Source organism: Hibiscus syriacus, unplaced genomic scaffold, assembly GCF_006381635.1.
Source record: "Hibiscus syriacus cultivar Baekdansim isolate YM2019G1 unplaced genomic scaffold, ASM638163v2 tig00110429_pilon, whole genome shotgun sequence".
NCBI lineage: Eukaryota > Viridiplantae > Streptophyta > Magnoliopsida > Malvales > Malvaceae > Hibiscus > Hibiscus syriacus.
In genome coordinates this window covers 12,896,265-12,923,621 of record NW_024062733.1, presented here as the reverse complement: position 1 = coordinate 12,923,621, position 27,357 = coordinate 12,896,265, and the positions used below count along the sequence as shown (strand labels likewise).

The following is a 27,357-nucleotide window of genomic DNA, read 5'->3' as shown; positions in this document are numbered from 1 at the left end:
TCATTTCTATTGCTATTATCATTGCTGTATCATTGTCATTGTTCGTTACCATTGTTATTTTATTGCCATTATCGTTGTTATTGACACATTGTTCATTATCATTATCGTTGCCATTCTGCGGAATTTGAAGGAATTCTGAAAGTTCCAAGGACGGCCGTTACTGGCGCTTCCCTTCGTTGGCACACCGATCGTGTGCCCTGCAGCGGCCTCCCTGCCCCAGCCGACTTGATAAAGTAATTCCCTCCAGACAAGGTAAATTATAAGCGTTTTGTCAGGTCTTTTCTTTCTTTTTTCTGCTATCCCTTCACAGTTCCTTGCAAAATTCTACAACATTTGTCTAGAGTTTGATATTATACATGTGACAAAGATGTTTTGTTGATTTTTTTTATCTAATTTCTTTGACAAAGTTATGACAAGTAGGACAAATTTAATGAGTTTTCTCGACAGGATCTTCGACTCATATTTGGCAGCCAATCATGACGGCCGGGTCCGAAATTACAGCCACCTCAAGTTACTGGTTGAATTGGAGGTTCTTTGTTTGTGCACTTTCATCTTGTCTACTTGGTCGTGGCCGCAATTTAATTTCGAAATTCGAAGGCGGTCGAAAATCGAATCCTCGGGGTCGAAATAATCGTAAGGTAGCTCCAGGTGTGGTATACGAGGAGGAAGCTTGGAATACATGTCTTAGAGCATTCATCCTGCTTGGCTGCTCGGTTTTCGAATGTTCGCTTTCATTACGCTGTTAACATTGCGTGATCAATGTCTTCATCGACGGAATGAGCATATTTCTTTTATACTCAGTGAGTGATAATATATATACAGCTTATATATCTGCAACTGCATTGATTCTTGTCTATCATTGTGGACTTAGCTGATGATTATTCTCTTATGTTCCTGAACAGGTGGACATTTACTTTGGTCACAACATACTTTATGGTATGTCTCTTGTACCATTTTTATCATCTCATATGTTCCTTTCGAACAACGGTACTCGTCGTTTTTCGATTGCTGATATTCTCTGTTTTGATTGTAGCTTGGATGTGTAATCTCCATATACGGATGTCAAAACACTGGGCACAAGCTTGTCGTGATAGCGTCGATGGTGAAAGTTTAGATACTGAGCAAGGCACCAATGAGTCCGGCCATTCGAAAGACAGCAAAATAGCTGGTGGATGGATTTATGCCTTCCAAATTATGTATCAAGTATGTTTCTTCTAATCAGTTCCAAAATGTTGTGTAAAATACCTGCACATTGTCTTGCCTGCCTTTTCACCTGGTTTTTAATTATTTGCTGTCTTTGAATAGGCTTCTGTGGGTGCGTCAATGCTCACTGATTAGTTTGGATCATTCTTTTTTCCGTATCTGAGGTCCATACCATACGGTGTGGATTTGGTAAGTAAGCCAACACCGCAAACTAGAATTTTATTCGGAACTTGTGTTGCTGTGCATATGATTGAAACAATTTTAACTGCAGATCTTATTGTCTGCATGCACTCTGTCAATGCTGTTTCCTACTCTGTGACCGTTTTGAATTGCTTTGTGAGTTTTGCTTCTGTTTAGTACTCATTACATCTCATTTCGAGCCTCTTTCGACGAAATCACGAAGCTAATTGTACCTTATTTTCCCTGCAGCGGTTCCCCTTTTTTCGAATTGCATATTTTTCTTATGGACCAGCATCTTCGTTATATTCCAGTGCTTGTGCATTCTTATTATAACCTTGGTATAGTTCCACGTCTGTTTTACGGATTTTACTGTTTCTATTTGGTTAAAGTCTTTACTCTCATACTGTGGCATCCGTCTCTTTGCAGGTGGCCATATCCGTTCCTCGACTTGACACCGTTTTATGCTCCGTTTTGGTACACGTTTTAATCTTCATTATGCTACACATACGCACGACATTCTCTGTGTATGTTGCTAACCGTATCCATTGCTATGTCGGACCGAACAGGTACCTTGCAGTCGGAACGATGCACTTACCGTGCTATTGCGCCTTTGCTTTACTTGTTAAATTCAAGGAATCGTCACTGTCAAGGTGTTTCCTGAGTCCTACCGGAAGTCACATAAAGGAGGAGATTTCCCGCATAGAAATTCCGGATTAACACCGACGGCTAGCAGGAAGAGTACAAGAACTCGGTGTCTTCATTTCGGTGTGTACTAATTATCATGAAAGTGTTAGAATCCCAGATAGTCAGTTTTTTATCAAACACCAGGATTCAATTTGTACAACATGTATCGAAAATAAAACACCCAGGGTTAGGATTCTTCGAATCTTTTGCTATGAAACCCGAGGTTCTTCGGTGTTATTCGCCGGAGAAATCGTGGGCGAGACATGTATGTTCTTGCCTCGGCTATGCCAATATGAAACAAAATCCTGAAGGCAATCAGAGTTTCATGAAACTAAATCAATGAAACATTCTATTCATGCAAATCTGCAATTTTGTCAGAAAATTAGATGCAAATCTGATAAGAAAATCTACAAGAACGCCTAAGATGAATCCAAAGATTACCATGAAAATTTTCATAATCATTTCCAGCTGTATTATTTCAATCAAATCCAAGGAAATTTCTCCTGGCCATTACGAGACAAGGCACCTTAACTCTATCAGCTGAGCTGCAATTGAAAATTTATTTATTTTTCACCACAATTTACAGGCTGGGAAGAATAAGAGATGTCTGAAAATGAGAATGGGGAAATTGGACATGTATTTGTCATCCTCTTCATTTGGTTTCAATTCTCAAACTCCCAGTATTGCACAGCCTGTAGACTTATGTCCAGAATTTATTGTCTGAATTGCATCAAATATGTAAAACTTAATTTTACTTGTTTTCCCACATCGGGAAAGTACACATTGCCATTTATGGTTCTATTAAATCACCGCTTTTGGCCTTTTGTTTCCTTTTCTGAAGCAAAGTATGATAAACGCTAATGTTTATTGTTCTATTTATTACTATATTATTTCATACTCCAAAGAAGAAGAAAAAATGTATATATTTTAAATGAACAATAAATTCAAGGGTAAAATATTTAATGGTCATTGAACTTTTCTAAAGCTTTCATTTAGGTCCCTCAACTTTTAAAACTTGCAATATAGTCCTCTAACATTTAGTCCGTTGTAATATGGTCCCGACATGACCGGTCGTTTGACGCCGTTACACTGTCGTTAGTACGTTTGCAATATGATCATTGAACTTTTCAGGCGCTTGCATTTAGGTCCCCCAACTTTTAAAACTTACAACACAATCATCAATTTCATTTTAAACCCCAAATTCTTTTTCGATCTCAAATTTCCTTTTTTGCTTCTCTCTTCTCATTTCTAGCGTAACTTTTCAGTCGGGATACATGGGAAATTCTAATCTAACTTTGAATTATATGGAGGTGTAACTTGAATAAGGGTCCATTGAGAGAAGACTCGACCAAGAGACTATCGGACCATCAAAGATTCAAGGTGTAATGTTAGATACAGGTCATATCGCAAAGGTACTAACGGCAGTGTAACGGCGTCAAACGGTCGGTTACATCGGGGACCATATGCAAATAGACTAAATGTTGGAGGACTGTATTGTAAGTTTTAAAAGTTGGGGGACCTAAATGAAAGCTTTAGAAAAGTTCAATGACCATTACTATACTTTACCCTAAATTAATAATGAAAATGTAAAATAACTTTATATAAGTAAATTTTTATCATGTTTATTGAAGAAAATAAAGTATCAGTTTTTTCATTTGATAAAAGAGATTATCAGTGTTAAATAGAATATAAAAAAATTATAATAACAAAGAGGCTAAATTTTGGTGTAGTTATGGGTGTATGAATAACAAAATATCAAATTACAATGACTTAATTAAGACCTTGAAAATAAAACTAAAATGAATTAAAATAAATCCTAAACAAAATAAAAATAAATAAATGACATTTTAGTCTCCAAAATTATATCTTGTTTTTAATTTGGTGTTTGGAGAGTTTTCTATTTAATTTGATCTTGAATTTTCAATTACGATGCATATTATCAAATATGTATTTTTAAAAATTTATAATTTTTTAAATTTAATATAATTATACATAAGGTGATACGTTTTTATATTGTTTTATGAATTTTTTGTATGAGATATAAAAATACATTCTTTTTAGAGTTGAACACATATAATAACATAAATTGTTTGTACGAGATTGATATAAATAAAATGTAGGATGAACACTATTAGTAAAATGGACAACAACATGAAGAAATTCGAATTTCATAATAGACACGTACCTATCCTAGACAATACTTGCATCAGTCACCGATCGAAAAGTTAAAAAAATTAAAGTAAATTAAAAATATAATTAATCTTAAAAACGTATAAAGGATATCAAAAGATTCTTAAATGGGGAAAAAATCTATTGGATTTGAATATTTTCCAGGAAAAAGAAAGGAAAATACAAGCAACCAACTACCTGCCATCTTCATTAACTAGCAAGTCCCTCCTCACAAGGTAAATTCTAATGTGCTTTGCTTTGCTTTACTTTTGCTTTGTCTCTCTTACTGTACGATACAAAGAAGAAGCAAAGCATATTCCCATATATGAACGTGTACTTACTTGTCCGATAAATTCATTCCTCACCATTCTTATTCGTAAATTGTAAGCGACTTAATACCCCATCTTTCTTTTTCATTGATATCGACCTTCTTTCTCCCATTTTTAATCTCATCAAAGCTTTATGGCAGTAACCCCTCTAAAGTAAGGAATCTCTTCTCTGTTTCCTTTATTTTCTTTCATTTTTCATGTTGTTTTTAGTTTTAGTATTCCTTCCTCTGCCTCTGCCTACAGTTTTCCTTTCACATTTTCCTGAATTTTCTTTGCTTTTTCGTTCTTGAAGATATTGTTATTTGATTTTTTAGGATTACCCTTTTTTGAGCTTTCATGTTGTGTTTAGTTAAGTTGATTTTCATTTGTTCATAAAGAAACTATGATAACCAATGGAGCGAGTAAGATTAATCTCTTGAGTTTCTTATCAGGATCATCGACACATACTTGGCAGCCGGTCATGGCGGCCGATACGGCCACCGTGAGTTACTGGTTGAATTGGAGGTTCACACTTTGTGCATTGTTCATCTTCACCACTATGGTTGTGTCAGCTGTTATAATCTGGAAATTTGAAGGTAGGAAAAGATCAGAAGATGGAGATAATAATAAAGAAGCTCCTGGGATTTTATGAAGATGAAGCTTGGAATACATGTCTCAGAAGCATTAACCCTGCTTGGCTACTTTGTTTTAGACTGTTTGCTTTCTTCATGCTCTTGGCCTTGCTTCTAGCCAATGTCGCCGTCGATGGAACCGGCATATTTTACTTTTATACTCGTGAGTAATGAATCTCTACACCTTATCATGAGCTTTCTCGTTGATCATTGTTGTTGCCGATCTTTTTCAGTATAACAGATGTGTTTTTGTTCCTGAACAGGTGGACATTTACTTTGGTCACAATATACTTTGGGGTATGTCTCTTGTTCCGTTTTCATCATCTCTATTGATCGTTTCGAAGTATGATGCTCCCTCGATTTCAAGTTGCAAGAATGTCCTTTAATAACTTGTTGATGTATGCGCTACAATTGTAGTTTGGATCTGCAATTTCCATTTATGGATGTCAAAGCACTTAGGAAATGTCGGTGGTGATAGGACTGATCATATAAGTTCAGATTTTGAAGGCACCTACACGCCTCCCATTGTTGGAGAAACCGCAATTGCGTCCAACCGGTCCAAACATTTTGATACGTACCGATCACCTTATTATCCTCCCAGAGCAGGTGCATGGACTTATGCCTTTCAAATCATGTATCAGGTATGTCCTCCTAGAATTGCTTCTGTAGTAATTATTATATAGTTTAGATACATAGATGAAGTCATTGTGATTGGCCTAATGAATATGATGCCCTGGTCAAGCAGAGTTTTTGAAATTCTGGGTGGATTGACTGTATGATTATTGTTTTACCTTGAATAATGCTCTTCTGTGACTTTCTCCTGATTTTCGTCATTTCGGTGTCAACCGATAGACTTCTGCAGGTGCTGTAATACTCACTGATTCGGTGTTTTGGCTCATTCTTTTTCCGCTCCTGACGGCCAAAGATTACAGTCTGAATTTCGTAAGTACGAGACTGCGAACTCTAGTTTCCCTGAGATTTTCTTCCTTTTTTGTATGACATCCTTGTATCTGGGATTTATGTACACATGTCAACTGCAGCTGCTCGTCTGTATGCACTCGGTCAATGTCGTTTTTCTTGTTGGTGACACAATATTGAATTGCATGGTAAAGTTTCCTTTTGCTGATCATCTACGTAGCATCTCATTTACAGTATCTTCTGATCATTTACAAAGCTGATTTCAGCGTTTACTTGCAGCCGTTCCCGTTCTTCCGAATCGGATACTTTGTTTTATGGACAGGCACATTCGTCGTCTTCCAATGGATCATCCATGCTTGTATTAACCTCTGGTAATCTCATATTACCATCTCACCGTTTAGCTCTCTTTTGTGAAAGGCTCTGTTCTCACATTGTGGCACCATCTCTTGCAGGTGGCCATATCCATTCCTTGACTTATCGTCGTCATATGCTCCTTTATGGTACGCATTCGATCATCTTGGTACTGCATTTAACTCGTTCGTACGTCCCGCTAACGTGCTACCATATCCGTTGCTATGTACGATTGAAACAGGTATATGGGAGTAGGACTGATGCACATCCCATGCTATGGCATCTTTGCTTTGATGATTAAACTCAAGGATTTTGCTATGTGGTGGACATCCCCCGAATCGTTTCGGAAAAGGACGTGAAAAGAGGGATCGGTGGTCGAAACCCGGGGACGCCGTCCATTATCACGAAGCCGGTAACAATTTATACCGACATAATCGAGTTTGTATAGAAACCATTGTCGACATGGTAAATACACAAGATACATATCCTTAAACCCTGGCTCATTGTCCGCTCTCAGACTCACATATGTTAAGAGTAAATAGAAGGCTGAGATTTGTGAGCCGTTGGGTTCTTGTTAGGAATCTGTTGGTGGTTAGTTACAATTTGTTGGTGGGTTGTTATTGGTTTTGTTGGTTAGTTATCAGTATTTGGGATATGAAACACTGTACTGGGCCTGGTGCCAAACAACTATTGAATCCAATTTGTTTGTTAATGAGATTTTCATCAGGTGGCACATTTCTTTATTCTCTTGCTATTCCGTTCATCTTCCGTGATTTCAGTTCTCCGGCCACCGTAGTTTTAACGTGGTATCAAATGTTTTGTTTCCAATCCGCATCCTCGCTTCGGTTGTTCTCCTCAGTCTGATCTAGATTTGCAAAGGCCACATTCGATCACAAAAATCGATTATCAAAATAATTCAAAAATTTTAAAATAATATAAACAAAGATATCTCAATTTAAAACAATTTCTATAAAAAAAACTATAGCTTATTTATTTTTTTAAATCAAATATACGAATAAACATTTATAAAGTTGAATCGGATAAATTTTAAATTTTATACGGTCGCTTAAGTAATCATTTATTGTATTTGAATAGTTTCACTATCACTCTTACAACGATGTTGTCCGTCACAAACATCAAAACTTATAATTTGTATACAAATTATATAAACGTTAAGTTTCAGTGGCGGTTCTAAAAATTTTAATGATTCCTAAAATATTCATCATTTATAAACATATTTTCTTTTCTTATTTTTCACATAACCATTTCATATACGTATACATTTTAATATTTTTATCATTTAAATATATTTTTAAATTTTTAGTTTTAAATAAAAGATAAACTAATTGATATCAATATTAACAAAATAATAAACTAAATGATATTAATTTAATAAAAAATTATATTTTATCATTTAGTTCAATTTAGCAAACATTTAAAGTTTAAAAAACTAAAATATTTTTTTTACAATTTCAAAAGCCATAATACTATTAGACCACAAAATTTCAAATAGGATGATTATATGTCTAGTTGTGTGTGGTTGTATGATTCAAAGGCCCAATCTTGTGTTCGTGTTGACAAGAATATGACTTGGGAACTGCCTCCTGATGGTGTTTACAAGCTGAATACGGATGGTGCTCTGGGTTCACTTCCTGTGGCAGGATTATAAGAGATTCAGCCGGTTCATGGTTGGGGGGTTCTCGACGCGGAAACTCTGGGTCTTTACGAGGGGCTGCGTCTAGCTTGGGATAAAGGTTTGCGGAGGATTTTAGTGGAATCGGACAGCAAAGATACGATACTTTGCTTATCAAGAGAGAAGCTTCAAGGGGTGTTTCGTCGTTAATCCCGCGCGTCCATGAATTTCTGCAACGCGATTGGTCTATTTCGCTTCGTCATGTCCCCAGGGAGTGCAACAGAGTAGTGGATACCTTGGCTCACCTGGCGTGGACTCTTCCACATGAGTATGTTGTATTCCACGGTCCTCCAGAGGAGTGCAACGCTGCCTTCCATGATGATACTTTAACTGCTGCCATGTAGTATTTTTGTCTTCTCTTTTTATTCAAAAAAAAAAAAAAACTTCAAAAATCAAACAGCATAACTTATTCAGTAATGTCAATGATAAAATAAATATTATTTTTTTATAAATTTTGGATTGGCGTAATTATTTTTACAGAATGTCCACCTAGGTATCAACCTAGGGCAGGGCCGGATATGGGTAGTCCTCCCCTAGAAATTTTAAATTTCTATATATTTTAGATTTTTTTTGTGTTTTTATTGAAAAATATTTTACCTTCCCCAAATTTCATTTAAAATTTTATAAGTTATTCATCTTTAATATAAATTTTGCATCTATCTTGTGTACACATGTTAATGATTAAGAAAGATTATAAACAAATATTACTTTATATTACATTAGACGGTTAAAAAATGCATATCTAAAAAGTTAAACTAAATCTTATCATTTTTTTCTTTGTATTACATGTTATTTATAAATTCTTTTTTATTTTTATAAAAAAATTACTGAACACCATAAAAAAAAAGGAAGAATCGAGATGGATTGATATCGACAATTCTAAAAATTTTACATTTTCATATAATTACATATTCTCTAATGATGAGAAATATAATTTCATCTTTAACAAAATTTTACTCAATATTATTACAAAAAAATTATAATAATTTTAAAATTTCTAACCATCCTACCACTTACCCTTGCGGCTTTGAAATCGAATTGTTTTTTTTTCTATCATTTTTAAATAAGAAAAAAGATAAAGGTAGGAAAGAAGGATGGCAATAGGTAGGGCAAACATCTTATGAAATTGACAATGGAGTACATTACACTTTTCTTTTTCCTATTTCTTTTATTCATCAACGTCAAATGAACCCTAATCTTCATGAGTCATGGGGTTTGGTGTTCGGTTCGGGCCCATGCCACTTTATGTCTTCTTCTTTTCTCTTCAATCACATCTCTGGTTTGCTTTAAATGAGCAAAATAACTACGGGTAAAATACATTACAGATCATTCATTATTAATAAAATTTTTAATGAGTCGTTTACTTTTAAAAAACTTATAAACTAGTCATTTAACTAATCGATTATTACATGCAATCCATTGAGATGTTAAATATTAGACGGCTTTCTGATGTGTACAACTCTATTGAGATATGGAATTATTTAATTTCTCCAAAATGAACCAATTTTCAAATTTACCTTTTGATTTTTGTTTGTTTCCTTATCAAATCAATTGAAAGAAATGAAAATATAAACGAAGGCCACATGTAACATATTTATTAGAGAGAGAAAATTAATGAATAATCTGAAAATAATTATAGAACAAAACGTTAAATATTTATCTTAAGAAATAAAAGTTAGGTACTTAAAGTGAAATATGATATAATTATAGCACTTACTTTATAATAAAGTCTTATAAATACAATAAGTAGTTGGGTTTGGCGTCTCGAGAATAGTAAGTGGGAATCCCTTTCTCTTCCTAATTTACTAAAACCAAATTATAATAAAAAAGAAAAACCAAAAATCATTTATTAGACAAATAATTTCAAACAATATTAATTGAAAAAATATCAAACTGCACTTAGGACTATCCCATCTTACAACACTCGTGTAAAGATCTCACATTATATAGGACATGAATCTCCTCCAACGTGAAAACATTTTTCGGAGAATATAATTAATATTAGATTTAACACCTTGCGATATATAAAGCGATGCCAATGAAAAACTAAATTGTTGCACCAATTATCGTATTCTACAAAAAAAACTATCACGGGTAGTTTTACAAACCTCGCGTTATACAGAAGACGAGATATTTTTCCACTCGTATTGCAAGTGTTATATGCGTGCTTGAGGGGTATTTTCGAGTAGTTAATTTAAAAAATTTCGTAATTCATAAGATTAGAGGCGTATTTTGAATTTATCTTTCAGTTGAGATCTATATCAACACATAAAAGATATTGTAAGCGAGTTAAAAATCACATTGAAAAAGGTTCCAAAGCTTGTTTTGTGCATGAAGAAAAAAACTAAAATGATTTTATAGGCATTTCGAGGGGTTTTTTTCAGATAGCTAATACGAAAATTTTCGTAATTTATAAGATTATGAACATTGTATTGTAACTTATCTTTCAATTCGAGATAATATCTACACATATGAGACATTGTAAGTATGGTCAAAATGTAACACCCTAATCCAGTTAGACACGATATTCATGGATTAATGTTATACAGGACTACTGAAATGGTGACCAAAATTTCTTTTAAAATTGCTTGTAAATATCTAAAATTTAGACATTCATAATGTATTATAAAAACATGATATAAATTGGGTTTACAAATAATGAGGAGCTCCCAAAATACATCGGTAAAATAATACAGAATACTGAGTTTCAAAAGGGTTACGACTGATTACATAACAAGGTCCATAACAGTATATGTCCTCTAAAGATGACTTAAGTCATCTCCGAAAATTTACTCTGCTGCACTGGAATATCTGATAAAGAGCTCCCCACAATCTGTCCTTAAGAACCTGTGCACAGAAACACATTTCGAACGTTAAGCTTACGAGCTTGGTGTCTCACTAAAATTTGTACTATACTATATGTCTTCACTAAATGAAATGGAAAGTGGCACAGGTCTGAGTATACAACTACTAAATTGTTAATATGTTGATGGCATCATGGTGCGGCTGAGGAATTCTGTATCTCAGAGTTCACGTACCCCTCTAGTACTGTCGAAGCACCATCGGGTACTCTTGGGTGAGATCTGAAATTCTGCATCAGAACTGACACCCACCGACTTACTCTGTCGAGTCTTAGGGCATCTGCACCCAGTCGGTTGTTGTAGTGTTGTGGCACTAACTTGGATCCACTGACTATCATATTTTTGCTAAAAGGAAACTAGGGTGTCCTGATTATTTTTCGAGCGTCAACCAAGGCTAATTTTATGTAACCCTAGCTATTTATGTTTCTATTGTTCTTATATTAAATATTTTTCTCGCTTGAAGTCTTATTTGATGATATATTAAAGTTTTGGGGTACATCGAGTCTAATTCCCTTTAAAACTAGCATTTTTGTCTAAAACAAAATGAAAGTATCAATATTATCCCAAGATTATCGATACTCCTGCAAAAGTTCCGATACTTTATATAAGTACTGATACTTTTAAACATTCTGTTCTGGCTAGTTACGAAATTTTCTGGGAGTTTCAAAACTATGACTCAAAGTATCTATACTCTTGAAAGAGTATCGATACTCTTTCCCAGAAACTCACGAGTTTGCCTAATAAGAAGAACAAGTTTCAATATTTTCCCTCTAGTATCGAAACTCAACATGCAGATAGTATAAAATAAGTGCAAAAACTCTTATTCTAATATCCCAAAGACCTTAGTGAGGTTTTCAAACATTATTAATGTTTTATGAAGATACTAATGAGCATAAATAGGGCCTTAAACATGTTTGTAACTCTAAAACATGAAATATACCATGGAAATGCTTCAAGCTTAACTGTAACATTTCATCTGAATGACTTACATAAGGTATAGTTGAGTCAAGAAAGAGTTACCTTTGATGTTATACTGTTGGAAACGTCAAAGACTCAGCCTAAAGTAGATTTTTCTTTCCCCTTAGCTTTAGAGCCTTCTCCAACCTCTTGCACTAAACAAAACCAATGCAAGGGTTATTACTGTTGCTAGGGATTGAGGAGGGTTTTAAAACACTTCCTAAGACTAGAAATATCTGAAAAATGGGTTGAAACCATCTAGTTTCTTAAACCCTTCTAAAACCCATTCTTGAAAACTATGGTGACATGGGTGGTTTGAGAGATTAAACCAAAGCTTGAAATGCATGTGTTATGATTTTACCTTTAGAACACAGGTTAGGGACTGAAAAATGATAAAGTTCACACCTTTACCTTGCAAGGGAGGAGAAAAATGAGAAGAATAAGATATGAAGAAGACAAGGAAGTGAAGAAAAAGATGAAGCTTTTATCAGACGGTGATATCCCCCAATTTTAATAATTTTTAGTTTTAATTTGAACAAGGGTAAAATTGCTTCCTTGGTCCCTCTAATTTTGACTACAGATTCAAAACACCATTTTTATTCACTATTGGGCTTACTTGAAGCCCAAATCCTCTTCAAATTGGATCAAGACTTCCTACAAGCTAAGGAATTAAACCAAGTTCCATCTCAGGTTAGCCCAATACTTCTAACCTGGGATTCAGGGCATTACAAAAAATCACTTTCAAAATGCCAAACCATGGTTTGTGCATGAAGAAGAAACTAGCATGACTTGATAGACATGTTTGGGGAGTAATTTCGGGAAGTTAATATGGTTTTTTTGTAATTTATAAGATTAGAGGCTTAGTATTAATACTTATGTTTCAATTGAAGCTAGTATCGACACATACAAGACATTCTAAACAGTGTAAAAACCGCGTTAAAAATGGTTCAAAACAAAAAAAATGAAAAAAGTAGTACAACGAAAAAACACATCTTAATCGATCGAAAAAAACCCTAAGTTACGAAGGGAGGTATGTCATTTGTCATATCAGCGTCACGAGCGATGCGAAGAGGATGCCTTTTTAGAAACGATAAGTTTATTGAGAATGTCAAGTTACTCATGTTGAAGAAGGTTCATACAAAAGGCGAGTTTGATTTTTTTTATAAAAACATAATTTGGAACTACGCCCACGACTGCAACAACCATAAACAACCTCTAATAACATTTTTGTTCGAATTAGTAACCATTATTAATGCCACCAGAAGAGGATGTATTTTTAGAAACGAGAAATTTCTCGACAATGCCATATCATTCATATTGAATAAGGTTTTCCCATGACCTTGCAAGAGACATTCTTCATACGATGTCCTTATAAAAGACATCCACTTTTGGTGGCATAACTTATAGCACTGATATTGACATAAGGTTCTCTAAGTTTCATGTCATGTTGTGCCACCAAAAGAGGAGTCCCTTATAAGTAGAGACCTCGTGTTGAAAATTGAGATGACAATGGTTCAATTTACCAGAAGACAATGCTTATATAGGCATAAACCACAAAGTTTGCAAACACGACTTCCATTGAGATTCTTGACTTGGCAGGGACCTCACGTTTTACATAACGTGAGATCTGTAGAGATTCTTAACATGGAAAAACCCTCAGCTTACGTATTTGATTAGACATATCAAGAGGCCTCAATTTCTGTAAGGTACAAGATTCGAAAAAAAATTATATATAAATACAAACGATAACCATGTTGAATGGATAACTTCTTAAAAAATATTTCATGGTAAGATTTTTTGTAGCGGTGTTCCATCCAAAACTTATTTCTACACTTCTTTCAATGTCAAGATCAATAAAAATGAGTTATATGATTTGATTTCAACGACGCTTAAAAAATCTATGACATGACAAATTAACTAAATATATTTTTTAAAGTTTGATTAACTAAATATGGAGCTGGAGTTTGATTAACTCAAAAAAATATTACAATAAATTTTTAAAACATTACATAATTTTTCGGATTAAAAAAAGTAACTAATGATACCTATGTTCACTTGTACCACACCATGATGGACAACGAGCCTGACACTTATTCCTACGAATCAATCTTTTTCATCATTATCACCATCACCATCACCATCATTATCACCACCATTGTCATCACCTTCATCATCGTCATCATCGCAATCTGCATGTGCAGTACCACCACTAGCATTGGGACCGAGAACGGTGTAGAATATGCTATGTGGCAGTGTTTGCTTAACATTATCGGATGCAAAGTCTATTTCCAATAGTGGAAATTGAAATACCAATGGTGGAACAGATGTAGACGACAATATCGAATAATGTGCTTGAATTGGGACAAGAAGATAATATGAAGGGTCAATTGATATATAGGGACAAAATGTGACAGTGAAAAAACCTTCCTCCGTAGAAACATATGCTAAAATGTTGACTGAGTCAAGTGAGTAAATGCAGGTAGTGGCACTGGTCTGATGCTCTACAGTTGACTGTGCAGACGACAGTGTTATTCCCGATGACGAGCTTGAAGTGTGTTTCTTCTTATCTGTCTTGATTCCCTCCACCTCTAGCACCACGTTACATCGATATACGCTTAAATATTGACTGAGTCGAGTAGATGAGTATAGGTGAAGACACCGGTGTCTGATGCTCTACTTTTGATTTTGTCGGCACTGGTGTCATTCCCGATGACGAGCATGGAATATGTTTTTTCTTGTCTAGCTTGATTCCCTCCACCTCTAGCACCATGTTGCATTGGCAGACATTGCATCAGCGAGTGATTTGGGGGGCATATAAATTTCTTTTGTTCGTTCCTCTTTGGTCAGTATATGCAGCTTCCTATATTGTTTGCACCACATCATTTAATCATATGAAACGTTATAATCGAACATGGGTTGACAAACAGGTTGCCTATCAAATCTTATCATCCACTGCAACACTCATCTCGAATGATAAATCTTCTGATTAACATTCGTCTTACCCTATCACATTACATTATGTAATTCATCGAAGTTTGGTGGTGGTTGCAGAATCGTTTGGACACAGTTAAATTGTCGTAGCATGTGATCAATAAAATATCACTCGACTATCTCATAAAGTATCAATGAGACCGTCAACATTTAAAGGTTCGAACTAAGACATGTTTTAGCTGGAATACACGATTTAATAGCATCATCATTGTACGATATTCACAAGAACTATAATTTTTTTAAAAACTAAGTTAGATAATCTTGAATTAAAAATGATTATTTAATTAAAAATAAAATCAATTACAATTATTACTTCGTCTATCATCTTATCTATCAACGATCTAAAATCACATATATTTTTTGGTATATGAGTGTGAATTAGTGTACAGTTTAAATATTATTCATTTAACGAAATATAATTATTTTTGTAAAACTTTAAAAACGTATAATAATCTAAATATATAGACCTAGTTTATTTTAAATTACCTCCGAATTAGTTGAAATTGAAATGGGGTCGATTCTTTTAAAACCGGGCATAAAAACAAAATTCGGAACCAAACCCATGATTGCAACAACATTAGACACCCTCTAATAACTTGTTTGTCCGGATTGATGACTTTACAAAGATCCCGGAATAGAAATGGCAACACTATCGATCTTCAACTCTTATTTTTAGAGTCCTGCAAAATGCATAGATGATACACCGCATTGGATACACTTTGTTTCGGGATTTATCCAGCATCAAGATCCCCTTAATAACTCGTAAAATATGAGTATGAGCAAATCACCGCAAAATAAAAATCATAAACTAAAAAATTATCGTAAAAATTTATAATAACATAAAATAAAAGTTCAAAATTATAAATAAAAAATAAAAATAATTAATCATAAATTTCAAAAATTATCTCCTTAATTACTGGAGCAACATTGGGGTAGCTGCAAAATTGTCGTCAAAAAATTTAATCTTGGTCTTCCCTTCATCCAAATAGCTATCGTTCGGAGGAATTCTGAGTAGTTCTTCACACAAGTCGTATCAGTAGTCCCGATAATAGTTGTTCTGTCAACATGCAACCCAAGATGGAATGCAATATCTTAAAGGTTAATAGTCGCATCCCCATAAGGAAAATAAAATGTGTGTCCCATGTCTCCACCTTTCTAGAAATGCATTTATCAGTAATGTTGCAACTTGGTACCACTAATTATACTGCTAACGTAAACAAAATTGAGTTCGTGCAAATACGGAATAAAATCATCCTGAGGTGATGTGAAACGGTTGATATAACAAGTCAACGAACATTCATACCCATTTAAATAAAAATTTTAAAAATTAATTAATTGAATAAAAAATTACTTCTGAATTTTTGTGTCAATAATCGAACACATACCTTTAATCAAGTCTCAGTAATCCACCATAAAACAAATAATCATATTTTTAAAGTAATAAATAAATTTCTTAAGAGGAATAAACAAATAGAATTGGGTGTGAGTATTTTGGGTAGAGCCAATTTAGGAGTCATCGCACCCGTTACTAAGTGAGATTAATAGGACATCGTATGATGCAAGGTGCGAGGTCGGTTGAAAAGACACGTTCTAATCTCGCGCTCTATAGGATGCGAGATTTCGGAATCTAATTTCAAATTTTAAACGCGATAAATTGGTACAACGATTCAATTTCTCGTGAACCTCATATTTTATAAGACGTGAGATCGTTTAACCTAGTCATACTTTGAATTCTCTTAAAAGTGTTTTCACGTTGGAGGAGGCTTGCACCCTATAGAACGCGAAATCTTTACATGCTATTGTAGGACACGAGGTAATCTTACATGTAAGGATGGTAACGGGTCGGGTTTTTGGTCAACCCACCCGACCTAAAAATATGTATTCTCTACTCGAACCCAACCAAAAAAATATGTATATCCTCTACGTGACTCCGATACTATCTGAATTTTTAGAGTATAAATCCAATTCGGCCCGATATAAAATAATGATTTAATAAAAAAAATAATTTTTCAAGGAAATTACATTATATCATCGGTTCGGGTCGAAGTTTTTTCACCCTCTACTCGACCTGACCTGACTCGACCTTGCCCCCTTAAAAATCTGACTTGACCCGACTCAATAAGACACGAATTCTAAACTTTTTTTTATATAAAAATCCGATTCTATTAAATCGAATTGGGTCGGATTCGGATTAAATTGACATATTACATGTGTAATTTAAGGAGTATTTTTTAATTAATAATGTTTGAGAGCTATTTGTCTAATAAATGATTTTTTTCTTTGGTGTGTTTAAAAACGCCAAATTATTGGGAGTATATTCGCTATTTTCAGTGCCCATTCTCCAATACAACAAAAATGCTTTCGGGTTCTGGGTTATACACCCCTACTCTATCTACACATTCTTAACAGTTAACATTACTACTAGCGTTAACTACATAGATGATCACTTATGTTTGTATTTTGTTTACTTTTGATCACTGATTTAAAAAAATATAAGATATTGTCACTTTCATTTTTATTTAATTAAGATATGATCAATTTCATTTTTATTTAAGTAAGATTTGATCACCCGAGTTAACTGTTGTTAACAACAATTAAATATTTTTGATATAATTATACATTTGGTCCCTGGTATTTATATATTCTCTCAATTTAGTCATAATTTTAATAAATTAAAATAAATTATATATTTTTAGATGAAAATAAAAATAAAATGTTTTTAATTAAGTTCATAATAAAATATATTTAATAATTTAATATAAATATTTTTAATTTAATATATATAAAATTATATATATAATCCAGGTCACGGGTACCTAGTTCATAATTTTTTTTATTTTTTCTTTAAATTATTGTTTTTAACAAAATTATATATAAAAATTTAAAATTTAAAAGTCTATAATACATATAATCTACACATAAATTTTAAAAATTCAAACTACATAATTGAAATAAAATTTATTAAAAATTAAAATAAATAAATATAATTAAATTTTAAATGTTTTGAAGTTAAAATAAATATTTTAAAAAACAATTTAGAACATTATTGTGAAATAATTTAATAAATTAAGAATTTAGAACATTATGGTGTCAAAATTTAAAAAATTAGGATTTTAGAATGTTATAGTGAAATAATTTGAGAATTATGGATAAAAAATTTAATATATATATATAAATTAAATCGGGTATCGGGTCAACGATTACCCGGTTAACCAACATTTTGTGACCCAGGCCCAACCTAAAAACTTAAAAAAATAGCAGGTCAGGTACCCGACCCGAAAAATAGGGTATTTTTATTATAAATACCCAATATTTTTTAAATTGACAGTGGGTTAACAGGTCGGGTCAATCGGATCGAGTATTTTTGAACACCCCTATGTGAATGACATGTGTCATCATTCGATTGAAGAATTAAATTTATTTTAATTTATTAAAAGTATGATTAAATTGAGAGAATATGTAAATAATAGGGACTAAACATGTGATTATATCAAAATATTTAACTGTTGTTAACGACAATTAACTCGGGGTGATCATATCTTAATTAAATAAAAACGAGTGATCATATCTTATGTTTTTTGAAATCAGTGACCAAAAGTGGACAAAACATAAACATAAGTGACAATCTATATAGTTAACCCTTACTATTATTATCATTATCAGTATTAGGGTAAACTACAATTTAATACCAAACTTTACTTTTGTTCCATTTTAGTACTTAATCTTTATTTTTTTCAAAATCATAACTAACATTTAGTTTAAATTTTATGCATCAAATTAATAGACTATTAATTTATTAATAATATATACATATTTTACGTAGACAATTGTTTCGAACTTAAAAACTTTTAAAAAATAGCATTCTTATTTATTATTAAAACCACCTATTAAATTCATTTGTAGAATATTTTTAAAAAGTTAGGTTTAAATACCTCATTTTAATTTTGAAAATTTAAGCCGAAAACCAACAAAGGGGATGACAAGGCAAGCACGTGACCTGTCAAGAAAATTGTCTGCAAATAAAATATATTTTTCTGCCCATAGATGTTATATGGTTCGCTTTCTTACCACAGTTGAGAGTTATATGGTGCAACCCGCTAAAATAGACGCTATCGATTTTATTATTGTTTAAATAATAAAATTAATAAAAAAATTATTTATAAAATTATTATTTTTACCTAATATATAATTTTTTAAAATATTTTCGATCAATTTTTAGAGCATAATAATATTTTCGATCATTTTAACACATAATAATGTTTCTAGTCATTTTTTTACCAATTTTATTATTTAAACAATAATAAAATTGGTAACATTTTTTTAACCGTATATTAAGATATATTTTTTTCAAAATTTGAGTTGAGTTTAAATTTTATTAATATAAAATATTTAAAAATTGATATATTCAATTGTGAAATTATTTTATTTTGATCTTAAATAAATAATTTAATTATTTTATAATTTAATCTTAATTTTCTAATCTTCAATTTCTTTTTTACTTTAAATTTAAAAAATGTTTAATTTTTATATTTTATTCAATGTAATTATTTGATTATAATTTTTTTGAAATTATTTCTTATTGTTAATTCTATGATTCTTTTATATTTTTCTCATGCTGTCATTGAAATATATTTTTTAAAAATAATATTATACATATATTTTATAGTTTTAAATAATATTTAATTTATTAAAAAAATTAATCTAACTTATAAAAAATATAAAAATTATATATGTATATCTTATATTTATTTAAATTGCAATGAATTCTTACTCTAATATCATAAATAATTATAATTAAATTCAAATTAAAAATATAAAAACTCAACTTAATATTTTCTAGATCGACTGTCAAATACTACTGAAAAAACCAAGATTCATACACCTTTTTTGCAGTTCAAATAAACTTTTTCATTTTTACTGTTCCGAAAAGAAAAGAGAAAGGAAAATAAGAAACTTGAAAAGACAGTGTTTTCTACTACGGTGTCTGCTGCATCTGTTTATGTGTCAACTTTGGCCTTTTTTGTTTTGGTCTCTGTTTGTTTGGTTCTTTCTTTCTTTGATTTTACTTTTTGTTTTAAGTTTTAATGAGAAATTAAAAAGGTGAAAGCAATAGAAAAAAGGGTTTGCTGAAAGATAATGGTGGTGGAATCATTTGTAAAGAGCAAGGGAGAACTAGAAACCAAGAGCAAAACCACATGGAATTTGTGGGGATCATTCAAAATATTCAGTAATCAAATACCAGTATTCTCAGATCTCTAGGATCTGAGAAATTCAGGAAAACGATGGTTGCTTGTTTCTCGAGAAAATTCTCTCTTTTTCACTAGCTCTTTGTCTTACCTCATTTGGTGCTAATTCTACTACTTACCCTTTGATTCGTATTCTCCCGGACTTAACTCATTCCCCAGAGAAAAGTCTTGCTAGCAATCTGGGTGTTAATCAAGAACCAGTTTTGGGAAACTTTCATTTGAAGTGAAAAGGTTGGAAAAAAGAAAGTTGCTTTGAAGGGTAATGGTGGGTTCAGCTTCTGTGGTTCTGATTACGAAAGTGACATAACAGCTTGTGCTTGGATAAAGCAAAGATAGACACTTCAGCTTCATGTGAATGAATGAATGATGGCTGGTCGTGGTTTTGTTGATCAAAAGAAAGTAAAGTTTGAATGAGCTGAGTGACTCTGGTTTTTAGCAGTGTGGAAATGAAGAATTTGATGTTGTTTAAACTGAGCTCACTGTTTTTGGCAATGATGGAGATTTCTTCTGCTACTCTTTCTCCAGCTGGTATAAACTATGAAGGTTAGTTTTTTGTCTCAAAATTTTTCCTTTCTGCATCCAATTCACTACCAAAAAAGTTATAAGCTTATAAACTTTGAAACTTCGGGCTTGTTTTTGTTGTTTATCCAGCAGAGTTTTGAATTCGTTAATCACTGTATGTTCTTCTCGTAGTATTTATTGTTTCCACTTTCCAACTTCATAGATTCTATTTGTTTTTTTCAAGAATAAATGCTCTGTCTGTCTGAACAGTTACCATCATAATTACGTAGTGACACACATATTTGCCCTTTTTTTTCCAAGTCTTTTCTTCAAGAATGGAATGTTAATTCATTTATTTTCCTTGTGCATGTATGATGAAATTTTGAGCAGTGGTTGCTTTAATGACCATTAAATCATATCTAAACGACCCATATAATGTTCTGGAGAATTGGGATTCAAATTCTGTTGATCCATGTAGTTGGAGGATGGTTACTTGCTCTCCAGATGGCTATGTTTCTGCTTTGTAACTTCTCTTCTTCCTCTCCATATCTGGCCTATTTATAATAGACATTGGTATAGGAAAATAAACCCAGTATTTGTGTAAACTCTTTGCTTTTCTACCTTGACCAGGGGACTTCCTAGTCAAAACTTGTCTGGGACTTTATCCCCATTGATTGGGAATCTTAGTGAGCTGCAATCAGTGTAAGTTAATTGCCTTTGTTGACTAAGTTGCATATAAATTTATCCTTACATTTTTTATAAGTGATTACTTGTTTGTTCCTTTTTCATGCATAGGTTGCTTCAGAATAATGATATTTCAGGTCCGATTCCGCCTACCATTGGGAAGTTAGAGAAGCTGCAGACTCTTGATTTCTCCAACAATACTTTCAGCGGCGAAATACCGACTTCCTTTGGAGACTTGAAAAACCTCAACTATTTGTAAGTGTCCATTTTTTTCTGCTTTTGCATCATCTTCATCTGCTTACATGTACCTTTCCTTGTTCTTGCTGGACGTATCAGATGGTTAAACAATAATAGTCTTACCGGACCCTGCCCGGATTCTTTGTCAAAAATTGGAGGTCTTACTCTTGTGTATGTATCTGGACTCGTTTCATTTTGATGTCTTGCAATTTTTAATGCCTTAGATTTACCTTGTTACTATTCTGTCTGTATGTTATTTCACTCGCCCATCGCCTATGAAAAAACGTTTTTATAGGGACCTGTCTTATAATAATCTGAGTGGTTCCCTACCAAAAATATCAGCAAGGACTTTCAAGTGAGCTATTTCTTTCCCTTATTCTGTTAAATGGTTATAATGTATGTAACAGTGGTTTATTAATCATAGTTTCCTTCCTTTTCCTTTCAGAGTTATAGGTAACCCTTTAATTTGTGGGCCTAAAACGGGCAACAACTGTTCTGCCGTCTTTCCGGAGCCTCTTCTTCTCCCACCAGATGGTCCAAAAGGTGACTATCACTGTGCTATAGATGCAGTTTCTTGTCAATCACATGAGATGTCTCTTCTGCATTACAGTTTAATTCATGTCTGAATATCTGGATCCTTGATTTCTTAGCTCAATCAGACTCTGGATCAAAAGGCCATCTTGTAGCTGTTGCTTTTGGTGCTAGCTTTGGTGCTCTTTTTTTCATCGTACTGTTTATCGGGTTTCTTGTTTGGTGGCGATATAGACACAACCAGCAGATTTTCTTTGATGTACATGGTCAGCTTCTTAAAATTCCCTGATCTTGTTGTACTATCCGTGATTCAGTATAATTGTATAAATCTTTATGAATCTATAATATTTCAAAACTCATTATGAGCAAGGGCGCTCCTAATTCACATGTAGTACTGCTGCCTGGAAACTGTCATTGCTGCTACGCTATCGATACGGCATCTGTTTTTAGGAGCTCTAGATGATGCTATGGTTTTCGATAGACGACGTTAAAGGGAACATAATTTGTTTCCTTTCTTTTCTTTCCCTAGTACCCTCTAATTACTGGCACATACATGTTGCATGGCAGAACAATACGACCCGGAAGTATGCTTGGGACATTTGAAAAGTTATACTTTTAAGGAACTGAGGGTGGCGACCGACCATTTCAACTCGAAGAATGTTCTTGGCAGAGGTGGATTTGGAATAGTGTACAAGGGTTGCTTGAATGATGGGACTGTGGTGGCTGTTAAAAGGCTGAAGGACTATAACATAGCTGGTGGTGAAATCCAATTTCAGACCAAAGTAGAGACGATAAGTTTAGCTGTCCATCGTAATCTTCTCAGGCTTTCCGGATTCTGCACGACCGAGAACGAAAGGCTTCTGGTCTACCCCTATATGCCGAATGGCAGTGTAATGTCTAGATTAAAAGGTTAGTTTACTGAAGTTCAATGGTCTTTAATTCCTATATAACAACATGATCATCCTAGTTGTCTTTAATTACTATTTGAAGCGATAAATCTTATTCGAATTTCGCATCTACACCTTATGGATAACTTTTCAAGTTCGCGGTTTGTTTAGATCATATTCATGGTAGGCCAGCTTTAGACTGGGCAAGGCGGAAGAGGATAGCCTTAGGTACGGCTAGGGGGCTTGTATATTTGCATGAACAGTGTGACCCAAAAATCATTCATCGCGATGTCAAAGCTGCCAACATTTTGTTGGATGAAGACTTCGAGGCGGTTGTTGGAGATTTTGGATTGGCAAAGCTTTTAGATCACCAAGATTCTCATGTTACTACAACGGTTCGTGGTACTGTTGGTCACATCGCTCCCGAATATTTATCAACAGGTCAGTCATCTGAGAAGACAGACGTATTTGGGTTTGGGATCCTGCTCCTTGAGCTAATCACAGGTAAGAAGGCCCTGGATTTCGGACGAGAGTTGAACGAGAAGCACGTAATGCTTGATTGGGTACTCTCTCTTTCTCTCCATTTTAACGTACACTTTAAGTAACCATCACAAAAGTCTCATATTTGGTTAACTTTTCTTGCAGGTAAAGAAGCTACATCATGAAGGTAAACTAAGCCTGCTGGTGGATAAGGATCTAAAAGGCAACTTTGACAGAATTGAGTTAGAAGAAACGATTCAAATTGCTCTTCTATGCACTCAATTCAACCCTCTGCACCGTCCGAGGATGTCTGAAGTATTAAGGATGCTAGAAGGTGACCGTCTGGTCGACAAATGGGAGGCCTCGCAAACGATCGAGACACCTAGGTCCCGATCGTGCGATAACCCTCCTCTACAAAGATACTCCGATTTCCTGGATGAATCTTCGTTCGTGGTGGAAGCCATGGAGCTTTCCGGTCCGAGGTAATGAATGTCGGGTTTGAACTTCGGTGACTTCTCAATTGAAGCGCTATGAATTGGAAAAAAGGAACGATTGAGTTGAAATGTTGATAGTTAACTGCTTGTATTCATATGTAAAAAGAAAAAAGAAACAAATGAAAGGCTATTGTTCTTTAATATGTTCTTTACACGGCTTGAGATTTTACATAATTTATTTATTAGTAAAATTATAATTTATGTAAAAGAAAACATTTAGTCTAAAGTATAAAAATTAATAATTAAACTATGATATGAATAATTTGAGATTACTTACTTATTTACTAGTTTTCTGAAATACAATTTAAATTATTTTTTATTCTTTTTTTTTTGGTAAATTAAGAAATCAAACAATACGACTAAACGCCTCCTTCCTCCTGGAGCAGATCAAGGACTGCCTCCAGTGGTGTGACGAACGGTTTTATTCCTCCATCTCCATCTCTGGCCAGTCTTGCCATACAATCGGTTATCCTGTTTCCTTCTCGATAAATGTGTTCGAATTTGACCTCACAATCTCTCTTTAATAGGCTTTCTATGTGATGATGCAAAGTGGTAGTTCTATTTCTATCGTTATCTTGTTGGAATAGGTTCCTTACCTCCAAGCTATCAGTTTCAAGGATTACCTTCTGAGCGCCCATATTCCAAGCCCTATGTAAGCCTTCATATACTCCCCATAGCCCCGCTTCTAGAATCGAGCATCAACCAATGTGTTTTAAAAATCCGAGCATCCATCGTCCTTCCTCATTGCGTATCACTCCCCCGCAATTTGCGTTACCATCGTGTGTTTTCCTGGAGCCATCAGTATTGAGCTTTAACCAACCTTCGGGGGGTTTATTCCATCTGGTCATCACCCGTGTTGCTGCATCGGCTATCACCTTTGTGGAACTTGTCGACACATATTTTTTCGTCTCTATGGCATTTACATTTGCATTTGTGTTATTATTTATAATATATGGTTTATGTGTATACATATCATATTATTTTTTTTATAATTACACTTGATTTACAGGTTACAGGCCCAATTGGTGCCCACAAATCCACATGTGGTTCAACATGCCAAACCCAAGTCACGCGCCCAACGCGTAGGATTTCCAGAAACCCTAGCAAGCCTTCACTCCATCAGCGCCGCATGGTGCATCCAGCTCTCCCTCACTCGTCTCTCCACAAGCGCCACAGTCCCCACTTGGCACGCCGCTTGTCACGCAACGAACCCACTTTTCTCGGCCTCCAACTTACGTGAATGTGTAGGACACCAACTGCTCAACATAGCCCGGTTCTCTCGGCCACAAGCAACGATCGTGGATGTCAAACAAATAAGAGTAGTTGAGTTTGATTAGGACTCAAGCTAGACCAAAAAATAGGCATGCATTTTTGTATAAATAGGCATGTAATCAACAGTATTAGGGGGATTTTTTTTTTGATACGAAATTTCGAGCAAAGTTATACCAATATTCAAAGCAATCCAAGTAGTTTTATTGAAAACTTCGAAGGCTACAGAGGTAAAAACCTTACTTTTTTTTTGTTTGATACGCTTGCATGTGGGAGTTGTTCGTGTTTTGTTTCCGTTTTGTGCTCGTTCCAAACCTCAAATACGCTAATAAAGCCGATGAACAGGGGTATAGGTCGGGATTTTCGAACCCAGATCTGGCCCCGAGGCTTACTTTTTAAAGAAACGATTTTGGTTTTTTTGAAACGAGGAGGTGAAGGGCTTTCGAAAAAATAAAATTTTAGGGTTTACCGCCGATGAACGACAGCCGACACCGTTTAACGGCGGCCGGCGAGGCGGCGCGGGGTGGCCCTTGGTCGATTTCTGGATTTCAGCGGTGGCCGTGTTCTTCAAATGAAGAACACGGTTGAATAAACGAGAGAAACTTCAGAGAGGGGAGGGGAGCTTTTGATTGTGAGGAGAGAAATGAAACAGAAAAAATATGTTTGAGTCATATATTAACCCGTTCCAGCTTATGCCCGACCCGATGAACCTCGAACCCGCGTGTTTTTTCAAGAAGCGAGAGATTTGCGTTTTGGTTCTCCAGTTTCAAAAACATTTAATTTGGTCCTCTGAATCGATTATTGAACACGAAATCCTTGTAAATTGACCCTCGAGTTTATTTCGTTTTCAATTTAGTCCCTACTATTATTATATACTATTTTCATTATTATTATATTTTATTCCTTTATTATTATATATATATATATATTTTATGTATATTTTATTTATTTTATTATACATATATATATACATATAATCATCGTTATTTTTATTATTTTAAGTATCATTGATAGCGTATATAAACACATATTTTTTTTCCTTTTATTATTATCTGTATATTTATTTCTATTCATTTGTTTTATTTAATAATATATTTGTTATTTATATATAGTTTTCGTGTTTTTTAACATCATTATCATTTTCATTTTATTCTACTTTATATTTTTTAGTTTATTTTCATTATTCCTTTTTATTTTATACGTACATATTTGATTATAGTTATTTATTTATTTTAGTTTTTTTTAGTTTTTATTTATTTATTACTATTATATATATCTTTTTATTTTTCCCATTATTTATATCTTTATCATTATCACCGTTATTCTTATTTATCATTTGTTTACTTATCTTCTATTTTATTTTTATTGTATTTCCTCTAATATTTTATATATTATATATATATATTATGTATACTTTATGTAATTTTATTATTATTTTTCTAATGTCTTATTTATATGCCATATTTTTTTTCCTTCTCTTTTACCTTACGTTTTTATGCTTGTCCTTATTTTTGTTTCATTCATGTTCTCTACCTTTATGTTAATTATGTTTATTATTTATTTTTGTCTATTTTGTTCTTTATTGCACTATCTTTATTTTTGATTTATTTTCACCACCATTTGTTAACGCTTCTCATGACTTTTTAAGGGTATACTTTTAAATCGAATCAGTGGTAAGCAATTTGGATCAATATTTTACCTTTTAATTTAACTTTCAATTTTCTTAATTAAAGACAACTGGAAATTACACAGTACCGAAAGGGCAGTTCAAGGGTGCTAGCCCTTCCTTGACTGTAACCGACTCCCGAATCCGACACATCTCTGGTAAGACGCAGATCAGGTAAGAAATAGGGTATCCGATCAACCCATTTATTTTTAAATAAATGATCGGTGGCGACTCCAATCCACATTTTTCAAGTCGAAGCCCAATTCCGGGGCCCAACCGGAAAGACGGTTGCGACAGCTTGGCGACTCCGCTGGGGACACAGGTATGTGAGTCAGGCTAAGGTAATTTCCAGTTGTCTTTCTAATGAAAAGGGTAAGTTTGAACGTTAAGGTAACATTTCGATCCTTATTACTTA

General features: G+C 33.6%; 2 protein-coding genes and 1 pseudogene across 2 annotated transcripts; all 3 read left to right on the top strand.

Moving 5' to 3' along the window:
* Positions 1-476: 476 nt before the first annotated feature.
* Positions 477-2,100, top strand: LOC120125074 (annotated as a pseudogene).
* A 3,197-nt stretch (positions 2,101-5,297) lies between these two features.
* On the top strand, positions 5,298-6,863 carry LOC120125073. Its single transcript, XM_039143570.1, has 8 exons — positions 5,298-5,339; positions 5,440-5,473; positions 5,594-5,817; positions 6,029-6,118; positions 6,217-6,282; positions 6,374-6,465; positions 6,547-6,594; positions 6,687-6,863. The coding sequence occupies exons 1-8, from the start codon at positions 5,298-5,300 to the stop codon at positions 6,802-6,804; spliced, it is 714 nt and encodes a 237-aa protein (XP_038999501.1). The 3' UTR covers positions 6,805-6,863.
* Positions 6,864-20,018: 13,155 nt separating this feature from the next.
* LOC120124949 (protein NSP-INTERACTING KINASE 3-like) lies at positions 20,019-24,058 on the top strand. Its single transcript, XM_039143496.1, has 11 exons — positions 20,019-20,736; positions 21,085-21,217; positions 21,325-21,396; positions 21,490-21,633; positions 21,715-21,786; positions 21,911-21,970; positions 22,061-22,158; positions 22,266-22,412; positions 22,714-23,055; positions 23,205-23,596; positions 23,679-24,058. Exons 1-11 carry the CDS (start codon positions 20,640-20,642, stop codon positions 23,997-23,999), a joined length of 1,878 nt encoding a protein of 625 aa, XP_038999427.1. The 5' UTR covers positions 20,019-20,639; the 3' UTR covers positions 24,000-24,058.
* Positions 24,059-27,357: the final 3,299 nt, after the last annotated feature.

What these genes read in the sequence shown, in the direction of transcription:
- LOC120125073 (XM_039143570.1), top strand. Translation starts at nt 5,298, where the DNA reads ATGTCGCCGTCGATGGAACCGGCATATTTTACTTTTATACTC. An exon ending in TGGTCACAATATACTTTGGG is followed by an intron (nt 5,474 to 5,593) that starts GTATGTCTCTTG and finishes CTACAATTGTAG; the next exon opens with TTTGGATCTGCAATTTCCAT. An exon ending in CCTTTCAAATCATGTATCAG is followed by an intron (nt 5,818 to 6,028) that starts GTATGTCCTCCT and finishes GTCAACCGATAG; the next exon opens with ACTTCTGCAGGTGCTGTAAT.
- LOC120124949 (XM_039143496.1), top strand. Translation starts at nt 20,640, where the DNA reads ATGAAGAATTTGATGTTGTTTAAACTGAGCTCACTGTTTTTGGCAATG. An exon ending in GATGGCTATGTTTCTGCTTT is followed by an intron (nt 21,218 to 21,324) that starts GTAACTTCTCTT and finishes TACCTTGACCAG; the next exon opens with GGGACTTCCTAGTCAAAACT. An exon ending in ATTGGAGGTCTTACTCTTGT is followed by an intron (nt 21,787 to 21,910) that starts GTATGTATCTGG and finishes ACGTTTTTATAG; the next exon opens with GGACCTGTCTTATAATAATC.